Raw genomic sequence first — 25,432 nt, forward strand, 5'->3', positions numbered from 1 at the left:
ATATATCGAATAAACAACAAATTATCAATGCTTACAAAGTTTTTACCAAACATAAAATTGCACACTGAACAAATTCGAGATAGAAAGTAAAATTTATTGGAGGAGTACAAAAACGAACAAAATTATTTTTTCATTATAAACGAATATCAGTCAACATAACACAGAAAAATATTTGTAAATAAATGAAATATGATTTTGTGTTTGTAAATTTGTTTTAGTAATCAAAAAAGGATACTATATTTATATTTTCGGACTGTAACTATATCATTCTTAATTTTGTTTTCATAAAATTGGCGCCAGGCATGCGCACTTCAGAAAATCTTCATCATCAAGGTGCTTGTCTAAGAAAGAGTTCGTAAATAAGGAGAAAGAGCAAGAAAAAAGTATTTTGCCCACAATTATTTCATTAAAAATGGCTCATAATTACGTTGTCACGGCACACAAACCGACGGCTGTAAATGCATGTGTAACAGGTAATCTTTATGATGGCAAAATTAAGATAAATGATAGATTTTTCTATGCTATAATGAAATCTGAAAATGCACGAGCCGGTTGTCTTCCTTGACGAGGAGAAAATTATTCAGATTGAAAAAAAAATAAAAGAAATAAATGGAGTGGAGGTTGCAGTTAAGTTTAGAGAGAAATGTCCCAGCATATTTCATTGTGCGGTTTCATGGTCATTGAAAGAGATGATTGGTTAGCCTATTCCCAAAAGCCTTTGAATTTGGGTACATAGCATAGCACTTTGGAACAATGGACCCCTGTGTATTTTTTTGCCCCGCAACGAATATGGCAGGGGCATATATTGTCATGTCCATCTTCAGTCCTTCTGTGAGTTCTGTCGCAATTTGAGTTTATCTCAGTTCAAAGCTTAGTTTCGAAGAAACTATTCAAGATATGTTAATGTTTATCAAACTTCAAATGCTGATAGATGTTGATGAGAGCTTTTCAACTGCATGGACATTTTTTGACCTTGACCTTTCCATTGATCTTGTTTTCAGTTGTCTTAAATTAATGTTAAGTTCAGTTTTAAAGACACCATTTAAGACGGTGTAATCAAACTTCATATGCAGATTCAAACTGACGAGAGCTATTCAACTGCATCAACATTTTTTGACCTTGAAATGGGTCAAGAGGTCGAATTTGGTGATATCTGAAGAAAAGTTTTGTCACAAGGAATATGTGAAATATGAAGGCCATAGCCCCACCCACTCAAAAGTTAGGGACAAGGTTAAAGTTTTTGCAGACAAATGGACAGACAGACAGGGCAAAAACTATAAACCTCCGAATCTTCCATTACATAGACTAGAAGTCTGGGTCAAATGCAATGTAAAGCTGGTATTTTTCATAAATGTTTTGTGAAAAACATAGCTATAGATCTTTAGCTTGCTATCCTGAAAAAAATTTCGATAGTCAACCAGAATAAACAAAGTCAACCATTGATAAAAGCATATATTTATCATGCACTAAAATTTTTAATCTATCAAGTTTGGTTTATTTTTATGATTGTCTTATAGAAACATATGTTTTATCATTTCTAGGTAACTTTACATCACCAGATGACCTTAATTTAATTATTGCAAGAAATACTCGGATGGAAATCTATGTGGTTACACCAGAAGGTTTGCGTCCAGTAAAAGAAGTTGGTATCTATGGTAGAATTGCTGTCATGGAGTTGTTCAGACCTCCTGTAAGTTCTGGGAAGAAATTTTTTTTAAATTAAATCCTATGAATAAGAATAGCAAAGTTGATGAAATTCGCAAGTTATTTATTTGTTAAAGTTTTTCTTAGATATGTGGGGTTTTTTTTCCAGGGAGAGTCAAAAGATTTGATGTTTTTACTGACACAGAGATATAATGCGATGATCCTGGAATGTAACCAAAATGGGGAAAATATTGACATTATCACAAGAGCACATGGCAATGTACAGGTATTAAGTTTTGTTGTCTGAGTTTCTCATTTCCTCAGATGTTTTTGCAAAACTCTAGTCATTGTGATCCAAGATTTATGTGTTGACTTACCATGTCCTTTTTCAAAAGGAGTAAATAAAAAAAAAAATGATATGAAGTCATTTTTATTCTTTCTTTTTACAAAAACGGACCAAAAAAGCCGCCTCACTAGGTGGAGATCCAAATTTGTTAAAATTGTAGATTTATTTTTTATTATAACATTTAACTCCTGTATTGTCTTTTGTAGGATAAAATAGGACGAGCGTCAGAGACAGGAATAATTGGAATCATTGACCCCCTGTGTCGGGTCATAGGTCTAAGGTTGTACGATGGATTGTTCAAAGTTATTCCGCTGGAAAGAGACAACAAGGAACTGAAGGCCTTTAATATTAGGTTTGATTTACTTCTTTGATTATTCCACAATACTTCATGGATTATATATGCATTCATTGACTTATTGTCATTGTAAGAAAGAAAAATTACATCTTTATAAATTTTTTGCAGGTTGGAGGAACTGACAGTTATTGACATACAATTCCTTCATGGTTGTACAACCCCAACTCTGATCCTCATTCATCAGGCAAGTCAATAAGGCTCACCAACTCTACAAAAAAAGAAATGCAGTCTCATTTTCATTTACAAAATCAGAGTGGTCATTTTGAAAGATATGTAGTGATGACCCCTGGCATGACTGGCAAATAATTTTTAGCTCAGATGGTTGCATGACCTTAAAATAATTTTGTAATAAAGTCAGGGTCAAGTTTCCTAAATGGATATGTTTGTTAATATCATAACCTTGTACATATATTAAAGGAAAAGACAAATGGTAGAATTTTATATTTTGCTTGATTTGACCAACATTTTCTTGATATTCTGATAATTTCTCTTTACTAGAGGTTTTCCAGACCATTAACATAGGTCATTTGGACGATTTGCCCTTTCAAAGGCACCAATTATACAGTGAAAACTGTCTAATCCGACACCGGAATAATCCGATACACTGTGAATTCCAATGTTTAATTTCGTTCCCAATTTATTGTTTTCCATGTTTTTTAAACTGTGCAATCCGACAGCCTGTCTATTCTGACACAAAATTTGTCTCCCAGTGCATGTCAGATTAGACAGGTTTCACTGTATTTTAAAATATTAATATGTCATGTAGAGATTGTAAAAATTTGCTTTTGATCACAAGCTAAAGCCTTAATACATTTTCTAAGTGTTTTTTTTTTATTATTATTTTATAGGATCAACATGGTCGACATGTTAAAACATACGAAATATCTCTCAGAGACAAAGAATTTCAGAAAGGACCATGGAAGCAAGACAATGTAGAAACGGAAGCATGCATGCTTATAGCTGGTAAGGAATTCATTACCGGCCACCAGGAGGCGGTCGGTTAGTTGATATGAAAGTTTTAAGTCGCCGTGCGTTTCTGCGGAGTTAGAACAATTTGAATAAAAATATTTAATAACATTCATATTATAGAATATTAAACAAAGATATTCTAAATGTTTAACAAGAACACAATAATCATAAAATAAAAAAAATTATAAATAATTGGGTAAATATTTTATCCAATCCTGATTGACAATTTCTGACATTACTGAAGTGCGGAGAAAATTAGCACGAAGCGTCTTATGTAGGCATAGTCTAAAACAAAGACCACGTTGCATCTCAACAATTTTATTTTCTCTTTTTAAACAGCCTAGACAGGATTTGTTGTACTTATTTCAAAATGCCGTGTATATTTATACATTTCCTATGGACATTTTTCAAAAATTTGATGAAATATTGATTTCTTAAAAGCACAGAATCGTACGACAATTTTGTCCATGAGACTAGGATAAAGCGCGTTTTTACAATATGCCAAGCATTTTCCCGCCACATTTCAACACCAAAACAAAGAGACTAAAAGAGAACAAATGTAGTGGTGGATCTAGATGGATTTGGGGGGTAGTTAACATCGTCTAAGAAAGTCCCACAGATTTCATATTTGTTCCGTTTAAATCAAAGTTAAACTATAGCTAAGTTTAAACTTTAGTTTTGTACTTAAATTATGTAATAATAAATTGCTTAAACATCAAACATCCACCAGAGTTCGTTTCTACAAAACGCAGAGGTCTATGGACAGTTTGCTTATACATGTAATTTTGTACATGCATTATGCATGAAGAAAATCGGCAATGTCGCATCCAAGTATTTCATGTCACGAGGATATTTAAACAGATAAATATAAGAAATTTTAAAAACAGATCACGCAAATTTCAGTTTCGAATTACTTTATCAATGGAAGAATTAATTGGTTTGCGGCCGATTTTTGACGCTTGCGTCAATATGTTTCTTGTTATAATGTGATTCCTATTCAAATTTTCTCTGTGTGTTTGGTTTTCCTGAATGAATGAATCTTTTCATTTCATCATAGTACCTGAGCCATTTGGTGGAGCATTAATTATTGGGCAGGAGTCCATTACATACCACAAAGGAGACAACTTCATTCCTATAGCTCCTCCTGCTATAAAGGTATTTCTATAGTTAGCTCACCTGAGCCGAAGGCTCAAGTGAGCTTTTCTGATCACATTTTGTCTGGCGTCCATCTGTCTGTCTGTCTGTCCGTCTGTCTGTAAACTTTTCACATTTTCGACTTCTTCTCAAGAACCGCTGGGCCAATTTCAAGCAAACTTGCCACAAAGTATCCTTGGGTAAAGGGGATTCAAGTTTCTTCAAATGAAGGGCCACGCCCTCATTCAAGGGGAGATAATTGGGAATTAATGAAAATTTGGTGGCACGTTTTAAAAATCTTCTACTCAAGAACCACTGTGCCAGGAAAGATGAAATAATAGGGAAACATCCTCAGGTAGAGTAGATTCAAGTTTGTTCAAATCATGACCCCGGGGGTAGGGCGGGGCCAAAATGGCCGACCAAAGTTTTACATAGAAATATATAGGAAATTTCTTTAAAAATCTTCTCCTCAACAACAACAAAGCCATAATTGATCTTATTTATATGGAAGCATTGTCAGGTAGTGTAAATTCAAGTTTGTTCAAATCATGACCCCCCAAGGGTAGGGTGGGGCCAAAATGGCCGACCAAAGTTTTACATAGAAATGTATAGGAAAATTCTTTTAAAATCTTCTTCTCAAGAATAGCAGAGCCATAATTGATCATATTAATATGGAAGCATCCTCAGGCAGTGTAGATTCAAATTTGTTCAAATCATGACCCCCAGGGGTAGGGCGGGGCCAAAAGGGCCGACCAAAGTTTAACATAGAAATATATAGGAAAATTCTTTAAAAATCTTCTCCTCAAGAATAACAAAGCCATAATTGATCATATTTGTATGGAAGCATCCTCAAGTAGTTTAGATTCAAGTGTGTTCAAATCATGACCCCCAAGGGTAGGACGGGGCCAATATGGCCGACCAAAGTTTTACATAGAAATATACAGTGTATAGGAAAATTCTTTAAAAATCTTCTTCTCAAAAATAGCAAAGCCATAGTTGATCATATTTATATGGAAGCATCCTCAGGTAGTGTAGATTCAAGTTTGTTCAAATCATGACCCCCAGGGGTAGAGCGGGGCCAAAATGGCCGACCAAAGTTTTACATAGAAATATACAGTGTATAGGAAAATTCTTTAAAAATCTTCTTCTCAAGAATAGCAAAGCCATAATTGATCATATTTATATTGAAGCATCCTCAGGTAGTGTAGATTCAGGTTTGTTCAAATCATGACCCCCAAGGGTAGGACGGGGCCAATATGGCCGACCAAAGTTTTACATAGAAATATACAGTGTATAGGAAAATTCTTTAAAAATCTTCTTCTCAAAAATAGCAAAGCCATAGTTGATCATATTTATATGGAAGCATCCTCAGGTAGTGTAGATTCAAGTTTGTTCAAATCATGACCCCCAGGGGTAGAGCGGGGCCACAATGGCCGACCAAAGTTTCACATAGAAATGTATAGGAAAATTCTTTAAAAATCATCTTCTCAAGATTAGCAAAGCCATAATTGATCATATTTATATTGAAGCATCCTCAGGTAGTGTAGATTCAGGTTTGTTCAAATCATGACCCCCAAGGGTAGGACAGGGCCAATATGGCCGACCAAAGTTTTACATAGAAATATACAGTGTATAGGAAAATTCTTTAAAAATCTTCTTCTCAAAAATAGCAAAGCCATAGTTGATCATATTTATATGGAAGCATCCTCAGGTAGTGTAGATTTAAGTTTGTTCAAATCATGACCCCCAGGGGTAGAGCGGGGCCAAAATGGCTGATCAAAGTTTTACATAGAATTATATAGGAAAATTCTTTATAAATCTTCTTCCCAAGAATAGCAAAGCCATAATTGAAGCATCCTCAGGTAGTGAAGATTCAAGTTTGTTCAAATCATGACCCCCAGGGGTAGGGCGGGGCCAAAATGGCCGACCAAAGTTTTACATAGAAATGTATAGGAAAATTCTTTAAAAATCTTCTTCTCAAGAATAGCAAAGCCATAATTGATCATATTTATATTGAAGCATCCTCAGGTAGTGTAGATTCAAGTTTGTTCAAATCATGACCCCCAGGGGTAGGGCGGGCCAAAATGGCCGACCAAAGTTTTACATAGAAATATATAGGAAAATTCTTAAAAAATCTTCTCCTCAAGAATAGCAGAGCCATAATTGATCATATTTATATGGAAGCATCCTCAGGTAGTGTAGATTCAAGTTTGTTCAAATCATGACCCCCAGGGGTAGGGCTGGGCCAAAATGGCCGACCAAAGTTTTACATAGAAATATACAGTGTATAGGAAAATTCTTTAAAAATCTTCTTCTCAAGAATATCAAAGCCATAAGTGATCATATTTATATTGAAGCATCCTCAGGTTGTGTAGATTCAAGTTTGTTCAAATCATGACCCCGGGGGGGGTGGTAGGGCTTGGCCAAAATGGCTGATCAAAGTTTTACATAGAAATATATAGGAAAATTCTTTAAAAATCATCTTCTCAAGAATAACAAAGCCATAATTGATCATATTTATATGGAGGCATCCTCAGGTAGTGTAGATTCAAGTTTGTTCATATCATGACCCCCAGGGGTAGGGCGTGGCCAAAATGGCCGACCAAAGTTTTACATAGAAATGTATAGGAAAATTCTTTAAAAATCTTCTTCTCAAGAATAGCAAAGCCATAATTGATCATATTTATATTGAAGCATCCTCAGGTAGTGAAGATTCAAGTTTGTTCAAATCATGACCCCCAGGGGTAGGGCGGGGCCAAAATGGCCGACCAAAGTTTTACATAGAAATGTATAGGAAAATTCTTTAAAAATCTTCTTCTCAAGAATAGCAGAGCCATAATTGATCATATTAATATGGAAGCATCCTCAGGCAGTGTAGATTCAAATTTGTTCAAATCATGACCCCCAGGGGTAGGGCGGGGCCAAAAGGGCCGACCAAAGTTTAACATAGAAATATATAGGAAAATTCTTTAAAAATCTTCTCCTCAAGAATAACAAAGCCATAATTGATCATATTTGTATGGAAGCATCCTCAGGTAGTGTAGATTCAAGTTTGTTCAAATCATGACCCCCAGGGGTAGGGTGGGGCCAAAATGGCCGACCAAAGTTTTACATAGAAATATATAGGAAAATTCTTTAAAAATCTTCTTCTCAAGAATAGCAAAGCCATAATTGATCATATTTATATGGAAGCATCCTCAGGTAGTGTAGATTCAAGTTTGTTCAAATCATGACCCCCAGGGGTAGGGCGGGGCCAAAATGGCCGACCAAAGTTTTACATAGAAATATATAGGAAAATTCTTTAAAAATCTTCTTCTCAAGAATAGCAAAGCCATAATTGATCATATTTATATGGAAGCATCCTCAGGTAGTGTAGATTCAAGTTTGTTCAAATCATGACCCCCAGGGGTAGGGCGGGGCCAAAATGGCCGACCAAAGTTTTACATAGAAATGTATAGGAAAATTCTTTAAAAATCTTCTCCTCAAGAATAGCAAAGCCATAATTGATCATATTTATATGGAAGCATCCTCAGGTAGTGTAGATTCAAGTTTGTTCAAATCATGACCCCCAGGGGTAGGGCTGGGCCAAAATGGCCGACCAAAGTTTTACATAGAAATATACAGTGTATAGGAAAATTCTTTAAAAATCTTCTTCTCAAGAATAGCAAAGCCATAGTTGATCATATTTATATGGAAGCATCCTCAGGTAGTGTAGATTCAAGTTTGTTCAAATCATGACCCCCAGGGGTAGGGCGGGGCCAAAATGGCCGACCAAAGTTTTACATAGAAATGTATAGGAAATTTCTTTAAAAATCTTCTTCTCAAGAATAGCAAAGCCATAATTGATCATATTTATATGGAAGCATCCTCAGGTAGTGTAGATTCAAGTTTGTTCAAATCATGACCCCCAGGGGTAGAGCGGGGCCACAATGGCCGACCAAAGTTTCACATAGAAATGTATAGGAAAATTCTTTAAAAATCATCTTCTCAAGAATAGCAAAGCCATGATTGATCATATTTATATGGAAGCATCCTCAGGTAGTGTAGATTCAGGTTTGTTCAAATCATGACCCCCAAGGGTAGGACGGGGCCAATATGGCCGACCAAAGTTTTACATAGAAATATACAGTGTATAGGAAAATTCTTTAAAAATCTTCTTCTCAAAAATAGCAAAGCCATAGTTGATCATATTTATATGGAAGCATCCTCAGGTAGTGTAGATTTAAGTTTGTTCAAATCATGACCCCCAGGGGTAGAGCGGGGCCAAAATGTCTGATCAAAGTTTTACATAGAATTATATAGGAAAATTCTTTATAAATCTTCTTCCCAAGAATAGCAAAGCCATAATTAAAGCATCCTCAGGTAGTGAAGATTCAAGTTTGTTCAAATCATGACCCCCAGGGGTAGGGCGGGGCCAAAATGGCCGACCAAAGTTTTACATAGAAATGTGTAGGAAAATTCTTTAAAAATCTTCTCCTTAAGAATAGCAAAGCCATAATTGATCATATTTATATTGAAGCATCCTCAGGTAGTGTAGATTCAAGTTTGTTCAAATAATGACCCCCAGGGGTAGGGCGGGGCCAAAATGGCCGACCAAAGTTTTACATAGAAATGTATAGGAAAATTCTTAAAAAATCTTCTCCTCAAGAATAGCAAAGCCATAATTGATCATATTTATATGGAAGCATCCTCAGGTAGTGTAGATTCAAGTTTGTTCAAATCATGACCCCCAGGGGTAGGGCTGGGCCAAAATGGCCGACCAAAGTTTTACATAGAAATATACAGTGTATAGGAAAATTCTTTAAAAATCTTCTTCTCAAGAATAGCAAAGCCATAGTTGATCATATTTATATGGAAGCATCCTCAGGTAGTGTAGATTCAAGTTTGTTCAAATCATGACCCCCAGGGGTAGGGCGGGGCCAAAATGGCTGATCAAAGTTTTACATAGAAATATATAGGAAAATTCTTTAAAAATCATCTTCTCAAGAATAACAAAGCCATAATTGATCATATTTATATGGAGGCATCCTCAGGTAGTGTAGATTCAAGTTTGTTCATATCATGACCCCCAGGGGTAGGGCGGGGCCAAAATGGCCGACCAAAGTTTTACATAGAAATGTATAGGAAAATTCTTTAAAAACTTCTTCTCAAGAATAGCAAAGCCATAATTGATCATATTTATATTGAAGCATCCTCAGGTAGTGAAGATTCAAGTTTGTTCAAATCATGACCCCCAGGGGTAGGGCTGGGCCAAAATGGCCGACCAAAGTTTTACATAGAAATGTATAGGAAAATTCTTTAAAAATCTTTCTTCTCAAGAATAGCAAAGCCATAATTGATCATATTTATATTGAAGCATCCTCAGGTAGTGAAGATTCAAGTTTGTTCAAATCATGACCCCCAGGGGTAGGGTGGGGCCAAAATGGCCGACAAAAGTTTTACATAGAAATGTATAGGAAAATTCTTTAAAAATCTTCTTCTCAAGAATAGCAAAGCCATGATTGGTCTTGGGACTAGTTTTGGATTTAAGCTTTTCAAGTATAAATCAATTCTGCTTTTTCCTAGCCATAGTGTTCAGGTGAGCATTGTGGCCCATGGGCCTCTTGTTTTGGATTTGTCAAGGAAATTAAAATTAAATATTTGTATACCACGCACAAAAAAAATCACACCCTATTCCTGCTATATAATTATTAACCAATTGATAACAAAGTACATAATATTCCTTTTAAATCAGATCACAGTGTCAAATTCAGTTATTATCCACCATCATTTATCTATGATTGTAAAAAATATAAACTAATGGAAATTGATTTAGCATATTGTGGATTTCAGCAAAGTACCCTGACATGTTATGGGAAGGTGGATGCCAATGGTTCCCGTTATTTATTAGGAGACATGATGGGGAGACTCTTCATGCTGATGCTGGAGAAGGAGGAGAAAATGGACTCGACAGTAACGGTCAAGGACCTTAAGGTGGAACTACTGGGAGAGGTCAGTGTCTGAGGGAACAAAATAACATGTGTATATAAAGAATTTAACTTACATTTTCTTGACATATCTAACTGCGGACTACAGTGTTTGAATATACATGTATTTCACTTCAATGTTTTAAGCAAAGAATTTCAATCTATTTCACTTCAGACCACAATAGCTGAGTGTATGACATATTTAGACAATGCTGTTGTGTATATTGGATCTAGACTTGGAGATTCACAGCTTGTCAAAGTAAGAAGATTTGATTATCTTATTTTGGTCTAGAAAAGGAATGCAATAATTTTCAAAATTTGCAACACCATTGTTGATAAAAAGAGTAAATTACGTGTGATCTTATTTTAGCTCAATGTTGAGCCAGATGAGAATGGCTCCTATGTTCAAGAGATGGAGAGATTCACAAACCTAGGACCTATCCTTGATATGTGTGTGGTTGACCTGGAAAGGCAAGGTCAAGGACAGGTAATGTACAGAGAAACAAATATTTAAAATTGTAGACAGGTCAGGTAGCCTGGAAATGTACCTGTAAATAAAACACATGTATTTATATTGTAGCTTGTTACCTGCTCTGGTGCATATAAAGAGGGTTCCTTGAGAATTATACGTAATGGTATTGGAATTCATGAACATGCCAGTATAGATTTACCAGGAATCAAAGGTATGTCATGAAGAGATGAATTTACATAATGGAATATTAGGATTTTTTTTCAGTGCTTTATTTAGCTAAAATAGCTTATCTGTAAATTATTGAGGACTGGATGTTTTTTTTTTTTCATGAAATAGAGCTTTTGGGCAAAATCCAGTCTATTTGGAATGATAGAAAAAGATTTTCAGAAAAACGTTTTCTATGGAATCATGGCTCATAAAATTTTATATTGAACCTTTATGGAGTTATAGTATTTGCAATATAATACATTGGATCCGTAAACAAGTTTGAAGTTTATTGATATATATTTTGAACTTAAATTTAGGTATTTGGTCCCTGAGAGTGAACTCACCAGAATATGACAATATGATAGTACTTTCCTTTGTTGGACAAACAAGGTTAGTAATCTAAATAAAAAGAGAAAGTTTAATAGTGAAATTAATCTACAATTAGATCTGACCCCTTTTGATGTTGATGTTGTAGGGTGCTGATGTTAAATGGAGAAGAAGTTGAGGAGACAGAGCTGTCAGGGTTCGAATCAGATCAGCAGACCTTTCTCTGTGCCAATGTTGTACACAACCAACTCCTACAGGTAAAAGTCTGCTACATTGATTCTGAAGTTTACTACATTGTCTCTCAAAGATTTTAAATAGTATTTTATGCACAGAAAACAGATAGGTCAATAAATACATGTATATTAAAACATTTAATCAATCTATTAAAGCTGTTGCAGCTTATATTTACAGCTGTTCTGACATCTTATGAATGTATTTACAGATAACTCCCCAGTCTGTACGACTGATCAGCTGTGATAACCAGAAACTGATGAAGGAATGGAAGAACCCCGGAGGGAAGAACATCAGTCTGGCCAGTAGCAACACCTGCCAGGTCGTGGCCTGTGTGGGCAGTGAGCTGTATTACCTGGAACTGTTAAAGGGGGACATCAAACAAGTCAGGTAATATAGGTCGATAGGAGGATAGCATGTTTTATAAGTGACATTGATGTTTCAGATACTGTAAACCAACTTATATTTGCATGAGAGAAATTTTCATGAGTTTTGCGATAGCCTTCATTGCGAATATTTCTTGCCACGAACCGATCTTTAAAGTCTCTGTGTCTTTTAACAACAGATCCCCAAAAAAAGGCTTGATCATGAAAATTAATCATCGCCAAGTGTTTACCCTGGTAAATCACGGAGGAAGTCGCGAATAAAAGTTGGTTTACTGTAGTTGGAACTGTAAATATGAGTTTCTAGTTTCGATTAAGACTACAATTTTTATTCTGTGACAGATACCATATACTATAGATAAAGGGGTGGAAATGTCTACTTCTCAAAAGGAAAAAAAAATCAGGATTATTAGATGATTGATGTTTGTTAAGCAAAGCAAGTGCTTTTATGTTGACATGTGTTTCACTAAACAGCTGTGTTTTCGTACAGCACCTGCACAATGGAGCATGAGGTGGCCTGTGTGGACCTGACCCCCCTCAGGGAGGGGGAGGAGAAGTCACACCTGTGTGCTATTGGTCTCTGGACAGACATCTCAGCCAGGGTTCTTAGCCTGCCAGATTTCCGCAGTCTCCATGTAGAAATGCTGGGAGGAGGTATATGATATTGTTATTTTGTTCTCTGATGACACAGGCTTATGGTTCTTTGATATATTGATTGGGATCAAGAATTTTTGTGAGGGAAATTTTTTTTGTTCTTTTGTATTCTTACATGCATGCATGTATTATTATTTTATTTTTACAGAGATCATCCCAAGATCTATTTTGATGACAACATTTGAAGGCATTCATTATCTGTTATGTGCACTTGGAGATGGTTCTTTATTCTACTTTAATTTTAATATTGAAACAGGTACAACACTTTGATTCTGTTTACAAAATCTGTTTCTTATTAACAGACTGAAAATTTCCTAAGTTTAGAAATACATATTCTTTAAGGTATCGGAGATCTGATGGAACTATTTTTGGTTTTTGACAGGATACTTTTCAGAGAAGAGGAAAGTGACGCTGGGCACTCAGCCAACAGTTTTACGAACATTTAGATCTCTGTCTACAACAAATGTGTTTGCGTGTTCAGATCGGCCAACTGTGATATATTCCAGTAATCATAAACTTGTGTTCTCCAATGTCAACTTAAAAGAAGTTAATCACATGTGTCCACTGAATTCCGAGGGATATCCAGACAGGTGAGAACATTGAAAAGATACTGGTGTTCTAGGTCTCTTTCACAGGATAAGCAGAAGTAGTGGATATCAGATTTCAAGTCTTCTAATTTTTAACAAGGTCCAAAACTGAGCAGGAGAATGTATACATGAAAATTTTGTTATTTCCTCTTGTGTCCTCCCATCCCCCATATGCTGTATTTACAATAAGGTATGTGTACATGAATCATTCATTGAGCTGGAAACTATCATTGTGTGTTTACTTGTATCTATTTTTGTATTCCAGTTTGGCATTAGCTAATGACAGTACTCTTACCATTGGGACAATAGATGAAATTCAGAAGTTACACATTAGAACAATTCCTTTAGGGGAGTCCCCCAGGTAAGTGAGAGAGATTTTTTTTTTCATCAAACTTAATCGGTAATTCGGTATACAGTATGTATGTACTCTACATTTATTCTCAGACATTCGATCTTGTAATCAAGAACTCCATAATTGTTCTAGATGTATATGAATATGACCAGTGATGTAATGATTGGTAGTCTAGTAGCTTTCTTATGAATGCATGATATTTACAGGCGAATAGCTTACCAGGAATCTTCTCAGACATTTGGTGTCATCTCCATGCGTATGGACCTTCAAGACAGCAACGGTTTAAATCCCACACGACCCAGTGCTAGCACACACGCAGCAATGACAAGCTCGAGTTCCAGTGGCAAGGTTACCATGGGGACCAGCACAATGGGAGAGCACTCTACCGGAGATGAAGTGGAGGTCCATTCACTGCTGATCATTGATCAACACACATTTGAAGGTTGATAAGTTAATGTGTTCTGAGCAAGTTCAAAATTTTCTTTTTTTAAAAAGTAATCCTCTTCCTATTCACTTTGAATTTAGATATTTTGGCCTTCTTCACAGAGAAGATTATCTTCAAGAGTGATATTAATCTATAATAAAGGGGGAAAAATGCATACATCATTTTATTTAGTGATATAGTCAATACCTTATAATATTGAAAAAAAAACAACAATTCATCTTTATATAATGAATGATAAACACTTGCTTATTATTCCAGTACTACATGCCCACCAGCTAATGCCCAATGAATTTGCCACTAGTCTCATCTCTGCCAAACTTGGGGAGGATCCATGTACTTACTACATTGTGGGGACGGCACTGGTTCATCCTGAGGAGGCAGAGCCTAAACAAGGAAGAATCGTCATCTTCTACTTCCACGACGGTAAACAAATCTTATGGACTTCAATGAGGAACTTTGTCATATTTCATCATTCAGAAAGCCTGATAAATAATGAAAAGAAGTTCAATTTTTCAGAAGATTTTTATGGTGTCGAGCTTGAGCTTGATGCACATATAGCTATGAGGAAATCTCTGACTGCTCACCGCTTTCTTCATGCGCTAAATAATATAGTACTAGAACCAAGACCCAATCTCTCACCAGAGGGCGTTGTTTACGCTCCACTCCAAGCGGAGCGCGCCCTCTGGTGAGAGATTGAACCAAGACCTTCATGTATCTGGCGTAGGAATATACATGCCAATTTTTGCGTTTATTCCATAAATTGCTTGAAAATCATAAAATTTCAATAGTTCTGTAGATAGTTGCCAACTCACCCACTTTTGTCGGGTTACTTTTTTGACCCTTAACCTGATTATTTTTATGACATGGCGGGTCATGCTTATCACCCGATTTCCGGATATGGTTCGTAAATTAGGTTGTACTTTTAACTTCCAGTTACAACCCAAGCTTGATCTACGTAAACAATGCCGATGGCTATGTGCAGTAGGCCAGTAAATTATTAGTGCAGGTGTAAACAATTAACTGGGATTGTTTTGACAAATCAAAATTTAAGATGGCTTCCGATAGAACAAGATTGTTATCAGGACCAGCAGGAACAAATTGAGCAAAGAGAAAAAAGAAACGATAGTTATATACATGTCAAGGAATCTCGGAAAACAAATTTCATTACATAAAATTAAGTGATCGAAGGCAGTGTAGATCTTACTGTACATTTAGTACACATTGCACAAGTTAATTAAATTAATTAGGCCTTAGAGAGAGGAAAAGTAATTTCAAACCTCCTAAAATTGGGATTTCAAGTTTAGCACCAGGGACCTATATACTAACCCCTGCACAAGTAACAATAAAAAAGCAGGGGTTATCTCTGCCAAACTTGGATTAATGAGTTGAATGTTTTTATTTCATAATTGCTCAAATCGGGGTATTTTTATCTACAACTAAGCTATATAATTCTATAGACATATGCATGCTTTTATACATGCTTTGAAATCCAGTAATTTCACAGTTTCAATGCCATATCTAAAGCGCGGCGCCATTGTGGCCCTTCAGGCCTTTGATTTACACAAATAATAGGGAAAAAAGTGATAAGAAGATATGGGATTTTTAACAGTGATGAATTCTTTTTCAGGTAAACTAAATCAAATTGGTGAAAAAGAAATAAAAGGTGCTGCCTATACACTTGTGGAATTCAATGGGAAGTTACTAGCCAGTATTAATAGCACTGTAAGTTCAATGTATGAAGGGTTATTGTAAATTTATGTGGTCTATTAACCAGCTTATTTGCATTCATGATAATTCAGTCAGTAGCTCTTTTCATAATTTTACCTTCAGGTGCGGTTATTTGAGTGGACGACGGAAAAGGAGTTGAGATTAGAGTGTAATTATTTTAACAGTATTGTGGCATTGTATCTGAAGACCAAATGTGATTTTATTCTTGTTGGGGATCTTATGCGGTCCATTACTTTGCTCCTGTACAAACCAATGGAGGGAACTTTTGAGGAGGTAATAAATACATGTATTTCTCATATTCTTTGTATCAGGGATATAGGAACAAAAGTTTAAATAAGATATTAGGGAAATAAATTGAGTAAATAATAAAGATGTATTGATTGGTTGCAGATTGCCAGGGATTGCAATCCAAACTGGACTACAGCAATAGAGATCTTGGATGATGACAATTTCCTCGGAGCTGAGAATTCATTTAATTTATTCACATGTCAGAAAGACAGGTAGAGATTTGTCTGAACTTCTGATGTAATAACTGTGATTTACTTAAATAAGTAATTTCATTAATCTGTGTACAGTACTTTGATCAGTTTATGTTTTATAAGAGTGTGATTATTACTGGTATTAATTTCAGTGCATCCACCACAGATGAGGACAGACAAAACCTACAAGAGGTTGGAATGTTTCATCTTGGTGAATTTGTTAATGTTTTTAGGCATGGTAGGTAGAAAATTCTGTTAGTAGATGCTAAGTCTCTTATTTATACAAAAATTTTCATGTGTTTTGATCTGTGTTATTGAAGACATTCTGCCACAAATTACTCTGTAAGTTGTACATGTATTACTCCATGTGTTTTAGGGTCCCTGGTGATGCAGCACACTGGAGAAACCAGCACACCTACTCAAGGTTCTGTGTTGTATGGAACAGTTAACGGGGCCGTGGGTAAGTACCACGCAGGAATGACCATAAAAATACGTGATTTTAAGTTAGGGCAGCACATTATTATTCGTTTTAATCCTTTCAGGTTTGTACACGATTTTTAGTTACATTAACATTCCCATGTATATTGCAGGTTTGGTAACACAGGTGCCACAAGAATTTTACACTTTCCTGCAAGATGTTCAGTCAAGGCTGGCTAAAGTTATCAAAAGTGTTGGAAAGATAGAGCACTCATTGTATCCTTAACAAAAAAAAATTACCTTTGATAATTTTTTTCATTCGTTAAACATCTGACCATGATATACTAAAAACCTAAATAGATGAAGAGGTTTTGACAGAGATGCATTTTCCTAATAAAATGGACTTGATTTGGGTAAGATTTTACAGTTTTAATTCTGTTCCCATTAAACTCCTTGACCTCCATCAGTTGGCGATCATTCCATACTGAGAGGAAGACTGAGGCCTGCGAAGGTTTTATTGATGGGGATCTGATAGAGAGTTTCTTAGATCTGAACAGAGACAAAATGCAGGAAACTGTCAAAGGCCTACAGGTACAAACACAAAATTCAATGGTGAACTCTACAAAAGGCATCCCTAAAAAAATTTTTTTGGATGCAATGAAAAGATGCAAGATTTTGAAGAAAATTGAATACATCATGTATATAGATGAGTTTTATGACAGTGCACAGTAACTTGTATGATTTTTTTTTCAAGATCGATGATGGGAGTGGCATGAAGAGGGAGGCAACTGTGGATGACTTGGTAAAAACCATTGAAGAGTTGACCAGAATTCACTGAGAAATCCCACCTCCACCATTGAAGAGCTAATATGAAATAAATAATCTCACCTCCATCATTGAAGAGTTACCATAAATTCACCGAGATATCCAACTTCAAGTGAAATGTACAAATAAAACGAACTTTTTCATGCTAAAATGACACTTGTTGCAATTGTTAACCAGGACAACAGACTCTGGTTTTTCTCCCCGCTATTATAAACCAAGCATGATACTTAACAAAGGAAAGGTTGGTTTACTTGTTTTAGTGCTATTAATGTATATATTGAGTATTTTATTGTAAATGTTATATTGTCCTTAATGGAATGCTTGATATGTCCATTAAATTATAAAATGCATTTGACATCATGTTATATTTCCATTAAAATGTCATGTGATACAGTATCAGGATATGGATAGAGAACACTGTTCAATGCCAGCATTCATGAATAAACAAAGATTCACGAAGGATGGTCAAAAATGTTGCCTTTGAGTAAAATAATAATGTCAGTAAAGGGATTTATCAGTACCTACTCTGGGAACAAAATAGAGGGAGAAAGGTTCAAGTTACCCAATATTTTACCACTAGTACAGTGTTTTCCCTAGGAACTGGTTACTGGCCAAACTGACCGCTTCAATTAACAATACCTCTTTAAAATAAGGATTTATTGTAAGGTCAACAGATTTTGTTCATACACATCAGTCCCTAGCCTGTTACAACTTATCTCTAACCTTTTACTTTGAAATAATGTGAAAACACTGTAAGTAATATATTTCTTTTAATATCCCAAAAACCAAATTGCTGAGTGTCATGTTTCAGTTGTTAAGATGACAGCTGGAAATGATTTGCCAGTAATATATTGTAATTAATGTAAAATGAAATGATTATGATGATAAGTATAAATGAAGTTGGGAGGGGTATATATGAATCACCTTGTCTGTCTGTCTGTGTAATATTATCCACACTTTAACTTTGTAATGGAGAAGCACTGGCAGCTCATACTTAGTACAAATATTGCTTATGACCTAAAGGTGTGTCAAAACCTTGATCCAAGTTCATACAAGTAATTTCAAGGTCACTGACAAAAAAAGTATATTTTTGTCTTGTGATTCACTTTGTAGTGGTGAATCACTGGAATCTTGTACTTGGTACAGAAATTGCTTAAGACCCAACGGAGCTTGTGTTTAGTTCATTTTAGCACGTTCAAGGTCACTGGACAAAAAAAAAAAAAACATGTTTCAAACTATCTCTTTGTAACTGAGAAACGATGAAGCTCATACTGTATACGTACTTTTTTTCCACAGGGTCAGATTTCCGCAGAATCTCAATTTCTGTTCAATCCGCAGGTAGAAAATTACGCGGATTTTCTGGATTGTCACTATATGCCTTACATTTATATTAAGTTCGCTTGGATAAATTTCTACGGAAAATTTGTTACCGCGTACATAGCATAAATTAATACCACGCGGAAAAATGTACTTTTACAGTACTTCATACAGACATTGCTTATGATCCACTGGCATGTCTTGACCTTGACTCCTGCAAAGTTCACTGACGGAAAAAAGTGTAAGAAAAATTCCCGTCTGGGCTATAATTTGTACTCCTATTTTAAATTAGTACAAAGATTGCTTATACTTGTGACAGACATAGAATAATTGTAGTTTTTGATTGTTTTTAATCCTGTATACATATACAATAGTATAAATGTACATAACAGCTAACAAAAGTATAATTATGGTGGTATTATATAGTAATACAACAAATGTACATGACACAAAAAAGATTCTTGTTTAAAGTATAGAATCACTCTTTCACAGTATTTTGTTTTGATATTAAAATTGATACAGATCTGATAGCTGAAGCAGAGATGACCTGTGCCACCTGTAATACAATTATTGCAATATACAGTAAAACACGTTTAGTACGAACACGGATATAGCGAATTCACGGATATAACAAAGTGTTTCTGGGTCCCCGGCAAAATTCTTAACAAATCTTTGTAAAATTTTACGGTTACAACGAACTCTGATATAACGAATTTATGGATGTAGCGAACTGATTTTGAGTCCCGTTGAGGTTAAATATAATGGATTTTACATCTTTTATAACAAACTTTCAAAGATTTCAAAATTTGAATGAATGAACTGACTTACTTTTCTCTCAGCATTTGTATATAAAATTCAATTCATAATAAAACCTTAGTTATCGAAGGTATGTTTTGTAATATTTGCTTCCCTAACATATTTGATAGTAACACTAGAAGGAAAACATGCATATTGCGAATTCGCTATATATGGTTATACGAATTCGTTATACGGATATAACGAATTACGGATATAGCGAATTAAATTAACAGGTCCCCAGGACTTCGCTATAACCGTGTTTTACTGTATCAGCAAGGTTTGTTTAAGAATTGTCAAAAAATTCCATGATATTAATCAAAGCTGCAATATACCATATAAACAGAATTTTTAGCGAGGATTTAATTTTTGGATTATTAGCAAGGATGCTGAGATCGCTAAATTTGAATACTGCTAAAAATTAATAGCCTTAATTGTATTTGTAATAGTTTCTTCTGGGAGCATTTTATAATTGCTAAAATGATATCCCGCTTGACATCTCGCTTAAAATGAAAACAAATTGTTAGGGACGAATTGCTAAATTTGCGACTCGCTTAAATTTCCACTTGTATGGTACTTTTCTTCAATTCTGGAAGACAGGTGTTCTAAGTATTCCTCTCTTCAGTGTATTGTAGGTCAATCATTGGCAAATTATTAAATTATATACACATCCTCAATAATGCAGGATAAACATATATACTAAAATAAGACGAAGTGTACATGTATATCTGGAAAAATGAAGAAAAAGATTGCAGATTGTATAAAAATACTATCAGTGGTATACAAAAACCCAGCACGCTAATTATGCTTACATTCTGTAGCTTAAATTGTATGAAAAAAGCACCTTCTCTATTGATGCCTTTATTTTAATACTGGAAGGTTATTTTTAGTTTGCTTTCCGTGTTGTCATTGGTCAGAATCCTGTTCTAACGGTGAGTTAAAATTTCATTCAGCCATTCATAAGATAATCTGTAAAGTACATATATGTCCATTATAATTTTTTGTGATGGTGGGTCAAGTGGCACATTTGATATAAACACATGTGAGTAATATACATAAAAATATGTAATTAAAAATTGATTGAAGATAATTTACAATGCTACACACATCATGGGGGAAAATGCTACTCTTAAATCAATACCTAAAATTTTTGTAATCCTTCAGAATGTACCCATATGTGATCTTTTAACCCAAAATAAATTACATGAAAGATTAACATGTATTTTAATTCTGGTTGGAGTAAATAAGTGTTGCTGATCCATTTTGAAAATTTCTTGGAAAATTCTACAATATTGCAATGAAAGTTAAGACCATTAAAAACTGAGAAAGATACCCAAGTACAACAGTTAAAATCAAAGGGGAAAAACAATACAAAGCTGTCTAAGATATAATTCTAAATTTCATGGTTGCACATTGAAATATCATTCAAATTGTCTTTAGTATATACATTCAATACAGTTTTTAAATGGGATTCTTCCCCCAAAATGAATAAGGAGAATGACTTCATAATAATGAGGCAGCATTGTCCAGATTTACATGGCATAACATCAATAAGTAGATAACAATTTTCTACTTAGAGCTTTAATTTACATCAAAATAATCTCCAGACTTTTCATCAGTTCAACAGAAATGTACATATAAACATTAAAACATTTCATACCAATACATATGTATATATGGATCAACATAGACATTGATTGGATTTTGATAATTAATAATGGGGATATCTATTCAGCATACTGATTTTATGTGATGATCTAAATTTCTCTATGCTATGCACATAAAGAGAGAAAGGCAATGGACAATTAAATGTAGTCATAAAATATTTATTCTTTTGTGAATTTTTTTTTTCTCAAAAAGCAACAACAACAAAACCTGAGTTGTATTAGATTACACAAATCTCATTGCTGTATGTCATGGAAAAATATATCAGTCATAGTGAAAAAAAATGTAATGAAAATTTTTTTATGGATAATAGCTTTTAGATTTTTAATATATGAAAAGTTCATCCATTTGATATGCTGACTAATTTGAAATTCATAATGATCTGGTATATATAATGGGAATTTGACTGATAAAGATACATGTATATAGTACAATAATTTAAAACTCTTTGGCATCGATTTAAAATATTGGAATGTACCGGTAGTCGACTAGAACGTAATTTTGTGACACATTGATAAATGTCCATGTTTTATAACTGAGTTGTCATTTTAGAAAATGTAGCATTCCCCTCGCTGTCTGAATGGCGACTAGACCCTGCGTCTATGTAATAGACCTGTGTAGCTATCCTTCCCTCTGTCCCCACGTCATTTTCAGTGTAACTCCGTGCTACACCATTTCTATGCCTGGCCTTTGGTATGTAATATCTATCGTCCTCATCCTCAGCAGTAAAGTGAGGGTTAGCATACCCCTTGGTCATTACGTGGGAGTTGTGTTGCTGAATCTTTGGACCTGGACCGCCCATTTCTGTGTAATGTTGCAGACCCATGGTTCTGTGCTCAGGAGTTTGGACCACCATGTTTTGAATGACTGGAGTGCCTGAGTTGGCATCCCTTGGTTCCTTCTCAAATAAGTCAGACACTTTGAAAACCTGTTTGGGTAAATCTCAAATTCATCATACATTTTAACACAAAAGAAACTGTCAGTATAAGCTTAAATATGATACAGAAATACCATTTACTCAAATGATGAATGTCCACTCATAAAATAATCTCTGTGCTTTTGTGCCTCTGAAAGTTGAGAAGGACTTGAGTTATATATTTATGTAATTTTGTAGAATTCACCACTAGTATTGCTGTGACCACCCCTATGATGTGAGTTAATGTAATTTTGTAGAATTCACCACTAGTATTGCTGTGACCACCCCTATGATGTGAGTTAATGTAATTTTGTAGAATTCACCACTACTATTGCTGTGACCACCCCTATGATGTGAGTTATATGTGATTTTGTAGAATTCACCACTAGTATTGCTGTGACCACCCCTATGATGTGAGTTATATGTAATTTTGTAGAACTTACCACTAGTATTGCCGTGACCACCCCTATGATGGCCCCACCCAGCACGTCACTCCAGTGATGTTTGTAGTCAGACACTCGGGACAGGCAGGTATAAAACGCAAGGTAGAACAAGATCAACTGGATCAGCGGACGCAACAGACTAATGATTCTCCATCTTAAGCGGGCCTGGACGTATAACTACAATACCAATAGTACCATATAAATATAACATTTATCTTGGTTGAATGATAGTATGATGTTTTACTTCCCGTTCAAGAATTTTTTCATTTATATAGAAGACTTTTATCTGAGTTAAACTACAAATTAAAGTTTTATTTGCATGAGAATCATTTTTCAAACACAAGGAAGCATCTTTAGTTATTCAGTTCTAATCCATTTTTCATTATTGTAAATTTCTTCTGTAAAGTAGGACTACCAAGTTTAATTGAGTACTTTAATTTATGTTCACTTTTGTGCTGTTAGTCAACAGAGATTATCACACATTCTCTCTTAACTTTAAAACAAAGAAAAAAATGCTGCTCACCATGGCAAACATCATTGTATAGGTAGAAAATGATGCATGGCCAGATGGAAATGAGAGTCTGAAAAAGTAAAATAATCAAAAGCTTGACACAATTTTACTTTCAGCATTTTCGCTTTGTCTTCAGAAAGTATTTTCAAAAAGTAGGCAGTCTTATATTTAATATAAGCTTTTGAATAATAAAATGACTCATCAACACTGTATACAGGTATATATATTCAAATGAATCAATTTTACTAGGACAAAGACAGATTTTTTGTCAGATTTCTGAATTATATGAAGAATATGATTCTAACATTCTGTATTTCATATTTCATCTATAGAAAACTAGTTGAGGTTTCAAGTGCTTTGCCTCAAGTTAACTACAGTAACTGTTTTAAATTTAATTAAGATTTTTTACCTTGCTTCTCTGATGCGAGATGGATCTCCTGTACAGACATCCTCAGTGATGTACCCTGTCACACAGTTGTACTTAGCGGGGTCTGGCTGACACACAGACCAGAAGTGAGGACGAAGTCGACCAATACTGTATTTACCAATGTCTGTTGTCAGGTGTTCAACCACAGCACCAAATACAAAAGGGAGGAGCACCCTGTACACATTGTAGAAATACTGGAAGATTTTTCGTCGGGTTGACCTGCCCGTCTGTACAGTGCTGTCTGTGTAACTGGTGGTGCTTTCTGTAGCAGGGCCGCCATTTGTGGCTCCGTAGATGCTGCCAAACTGGTAACGAATGAATTCAAAAAGGAGAATCTGTCAAGAAAATAATAAAGTCAATTATTTGAGTCAATTCAATGATATTTTCTAAAGGAAAAAAAATAAAGGTACAGTTTGAGTTAATTAAATAATGTTATATAAGATAGAAAGTCAATTATGCAATAAGTATGTGTGAAGAAAAGGTTCATTCCCGTCAAAATACATGTTTTGAAATTAAAAATCAAAATATCCCACCCACTCTCTTTACATCCAAGTCTCTTTCCCCTTTCTCTCTCTCTCTCTCTCCATGCTCTCTTTTTCTCTCTCTATGCTCTCTCTCTCCCTCTCCCCATGCTCTCTCTCTCTCTCTCTTTCTCTAGTGTAGCTGTGTCATCAAGATAACTTTTAAAGGAGGAAGTAAAATCTTACCAACACAATGTTGATGACAAAGCCTATAGAGTAGAGGGCTGCTGAGGTTATTGTGGATGATTTGAAAGGGTATCTTATACTGTCGTCATTACAGTAAAATCCTCTATGGTATGGAGTTACTGATACTTTAAATATCAACAAAGGCACTGCAGCTATTTATGAATAAAACAATGAATTAAATAAAATTCAACATGATACAATGAACCTACAATGTTTAATATTGGGAATGAAGCTTATAACATTTAACAATGCATCTTGAATTCCGATATTCTCTTCAAGTGTGATTTTCATATTCATTGTACAGTACATGTTTACATTTCTGATTTTTCCACTTTCACTTTCAATAAGAATTGATTTCGTAGTGGTCATACACTCATATAATTGGTTCCCTATAAGCAATCCATCATTTATATTTCAAGGGAAATGTAGTCCATCCTAGTCATATTGTCATTAAAACTCAAGACAGATTTCTAGCTAATCATAACTTAGTGACATTTAGAACTTTTCTAGGTAGAGTGATGTACATACCTAATCCAACAATGCAAATATCAATAAGAGTTGTGACTATTTTCCGTTTGGAGCATGATCCGATGTCTCTTTCATCTACTACAGACAACATTGTTGATATTTCCCTCTTTTAACATCTATGTTATGTACGTTGATTCATAATCTTGCGATCAATGTCCGGATTCAGAGACAAGTGTTTGTTTTCATTCACAACAGGAAATATTTGCTAAATCGTTCGTATGTCTTTTCGATGTGGTCTCTCCCCCCCCCCCCCTTCAAGCTTTTTGTAAGTTTTGGAAGTATTATTAAAAAATAAAAGTCTACCTTATGCTGCCAAAAATATATACCGGTATATATACTTTTTGTAATAATATGACTATTAATAATAATAATTTGATTACACAACTTGTTTGCCTGCCAGGTCATTGATAATTTAAACGCATTATATTATATAAAGCTTATATCATTGTGAACTAGGACAAAAACGAGGAAGATATATCAGTAATTTGAGCTTTGTTATATTCGGATCTTACTCTAACTGAGAATTTCTGCACATCCTTTAGAAATTGAAGTAGGCAGATATTCAAAACCTTGTATCCCAAAAGAATCTCGCTTTTGTCACT

At 34.9% G+C, this 25,432-nt stretch overlaps 2 protein-coding genes across 2 annotated transcripts; one reads left to right on the forward strand and one right to left on the reverse strand.

Annotated features, from left to right (window-relative positions):
• Window positions 1–332: 332 nt before the first annotated feature.
• On the forward strand, window positions 333–17,871 carry LOC134251694 (DNA damage-binding protein 1-like). Its single transcript, XM_062734119.1, has 28 exons — window positions 333–473; window positions 1,542–1,690; window positions 1,814–1,930; window positions 2,197–2,342; window positions 2,454–2,529; window positions 3,194–3,308; window positions 4,372–4,469; window positions 10,281–10,439; window positions 10,590–10,673; window positions 10,785–10,901; window positions 10,995–11,097; window positions 11,411–11,483; window positions 11,569–11,677; window positions 11,863–12,041; window positions 12,525–12,688; window positions 12,837–12,944; window positions 13,071–13,278; window positions 13,541–13,636; window positions 13,834–14,069; window positions 14,331–14,495; window positions 15,700–15,794; window positions 15,903–16,073; window positions 16,191–16,300; window positions 16,432–16,517; window positions 16,656–16,739; window positions 16,870–16,972; window positions 17,164–17,287; window positions 17,451–17,871. Exons 1-28 carry the CDS (start codon window positions 413–415, stop codon window positions 17,532–17,534), a joined length of 3,420 nt encoding a protein of 1,139 aa, XP_062590103.1. The 5' UTR covers window positions 333–412; the 3' UTR covers window positions 17,535–17,871.
• A 3,767-nt stretch (window positions 17,872–21,638) lies between these two features.
• Window positions 21,639–25,037, reverse strand: LOC134251718 (phospholipid phosphatase 2-like). The gene is made up of 6 exons (XM_062734143.1): window positions 24,831–25,037; window positions 24,303–24,454; window positions 23,578–23,930; window positions 23,181–23,238; window positions 22,658–22,834; window positions 21,639–22,226 (listed from the first exon to the last, which is right to left on the reverse strand). Exons 1-6 carry the CDS (start codon window positions 24,919–24,921, stop codon window positions 21,828–21,830), a joined length of 1,230 nt encoding a protein of 409 aa, XP_062590127.1. The 5' UTR covers window positions 24,922–25,037; the 3' UTR covers window positions 21,639–21,827.
• Window positions 25,038–25,432: the final 395 nt, after the last annotated feature.

This window comes from Saccostrea cucullata, unplaced genomic scaffold, assembly GCF_032062105.1.
Source record: "Saccostrea cucullata isolate Sc308-1 unplaced genomic scaffold, CSIRO_AGI_Scuc_v1 ctg168, whole genome shotgun sequence".
NCBI lineage: Eukaryota > Metazoa > Mollusca > Bivalvia > Ostreida > Ostreidae > Saccostrea > Saccostrea cuccullata.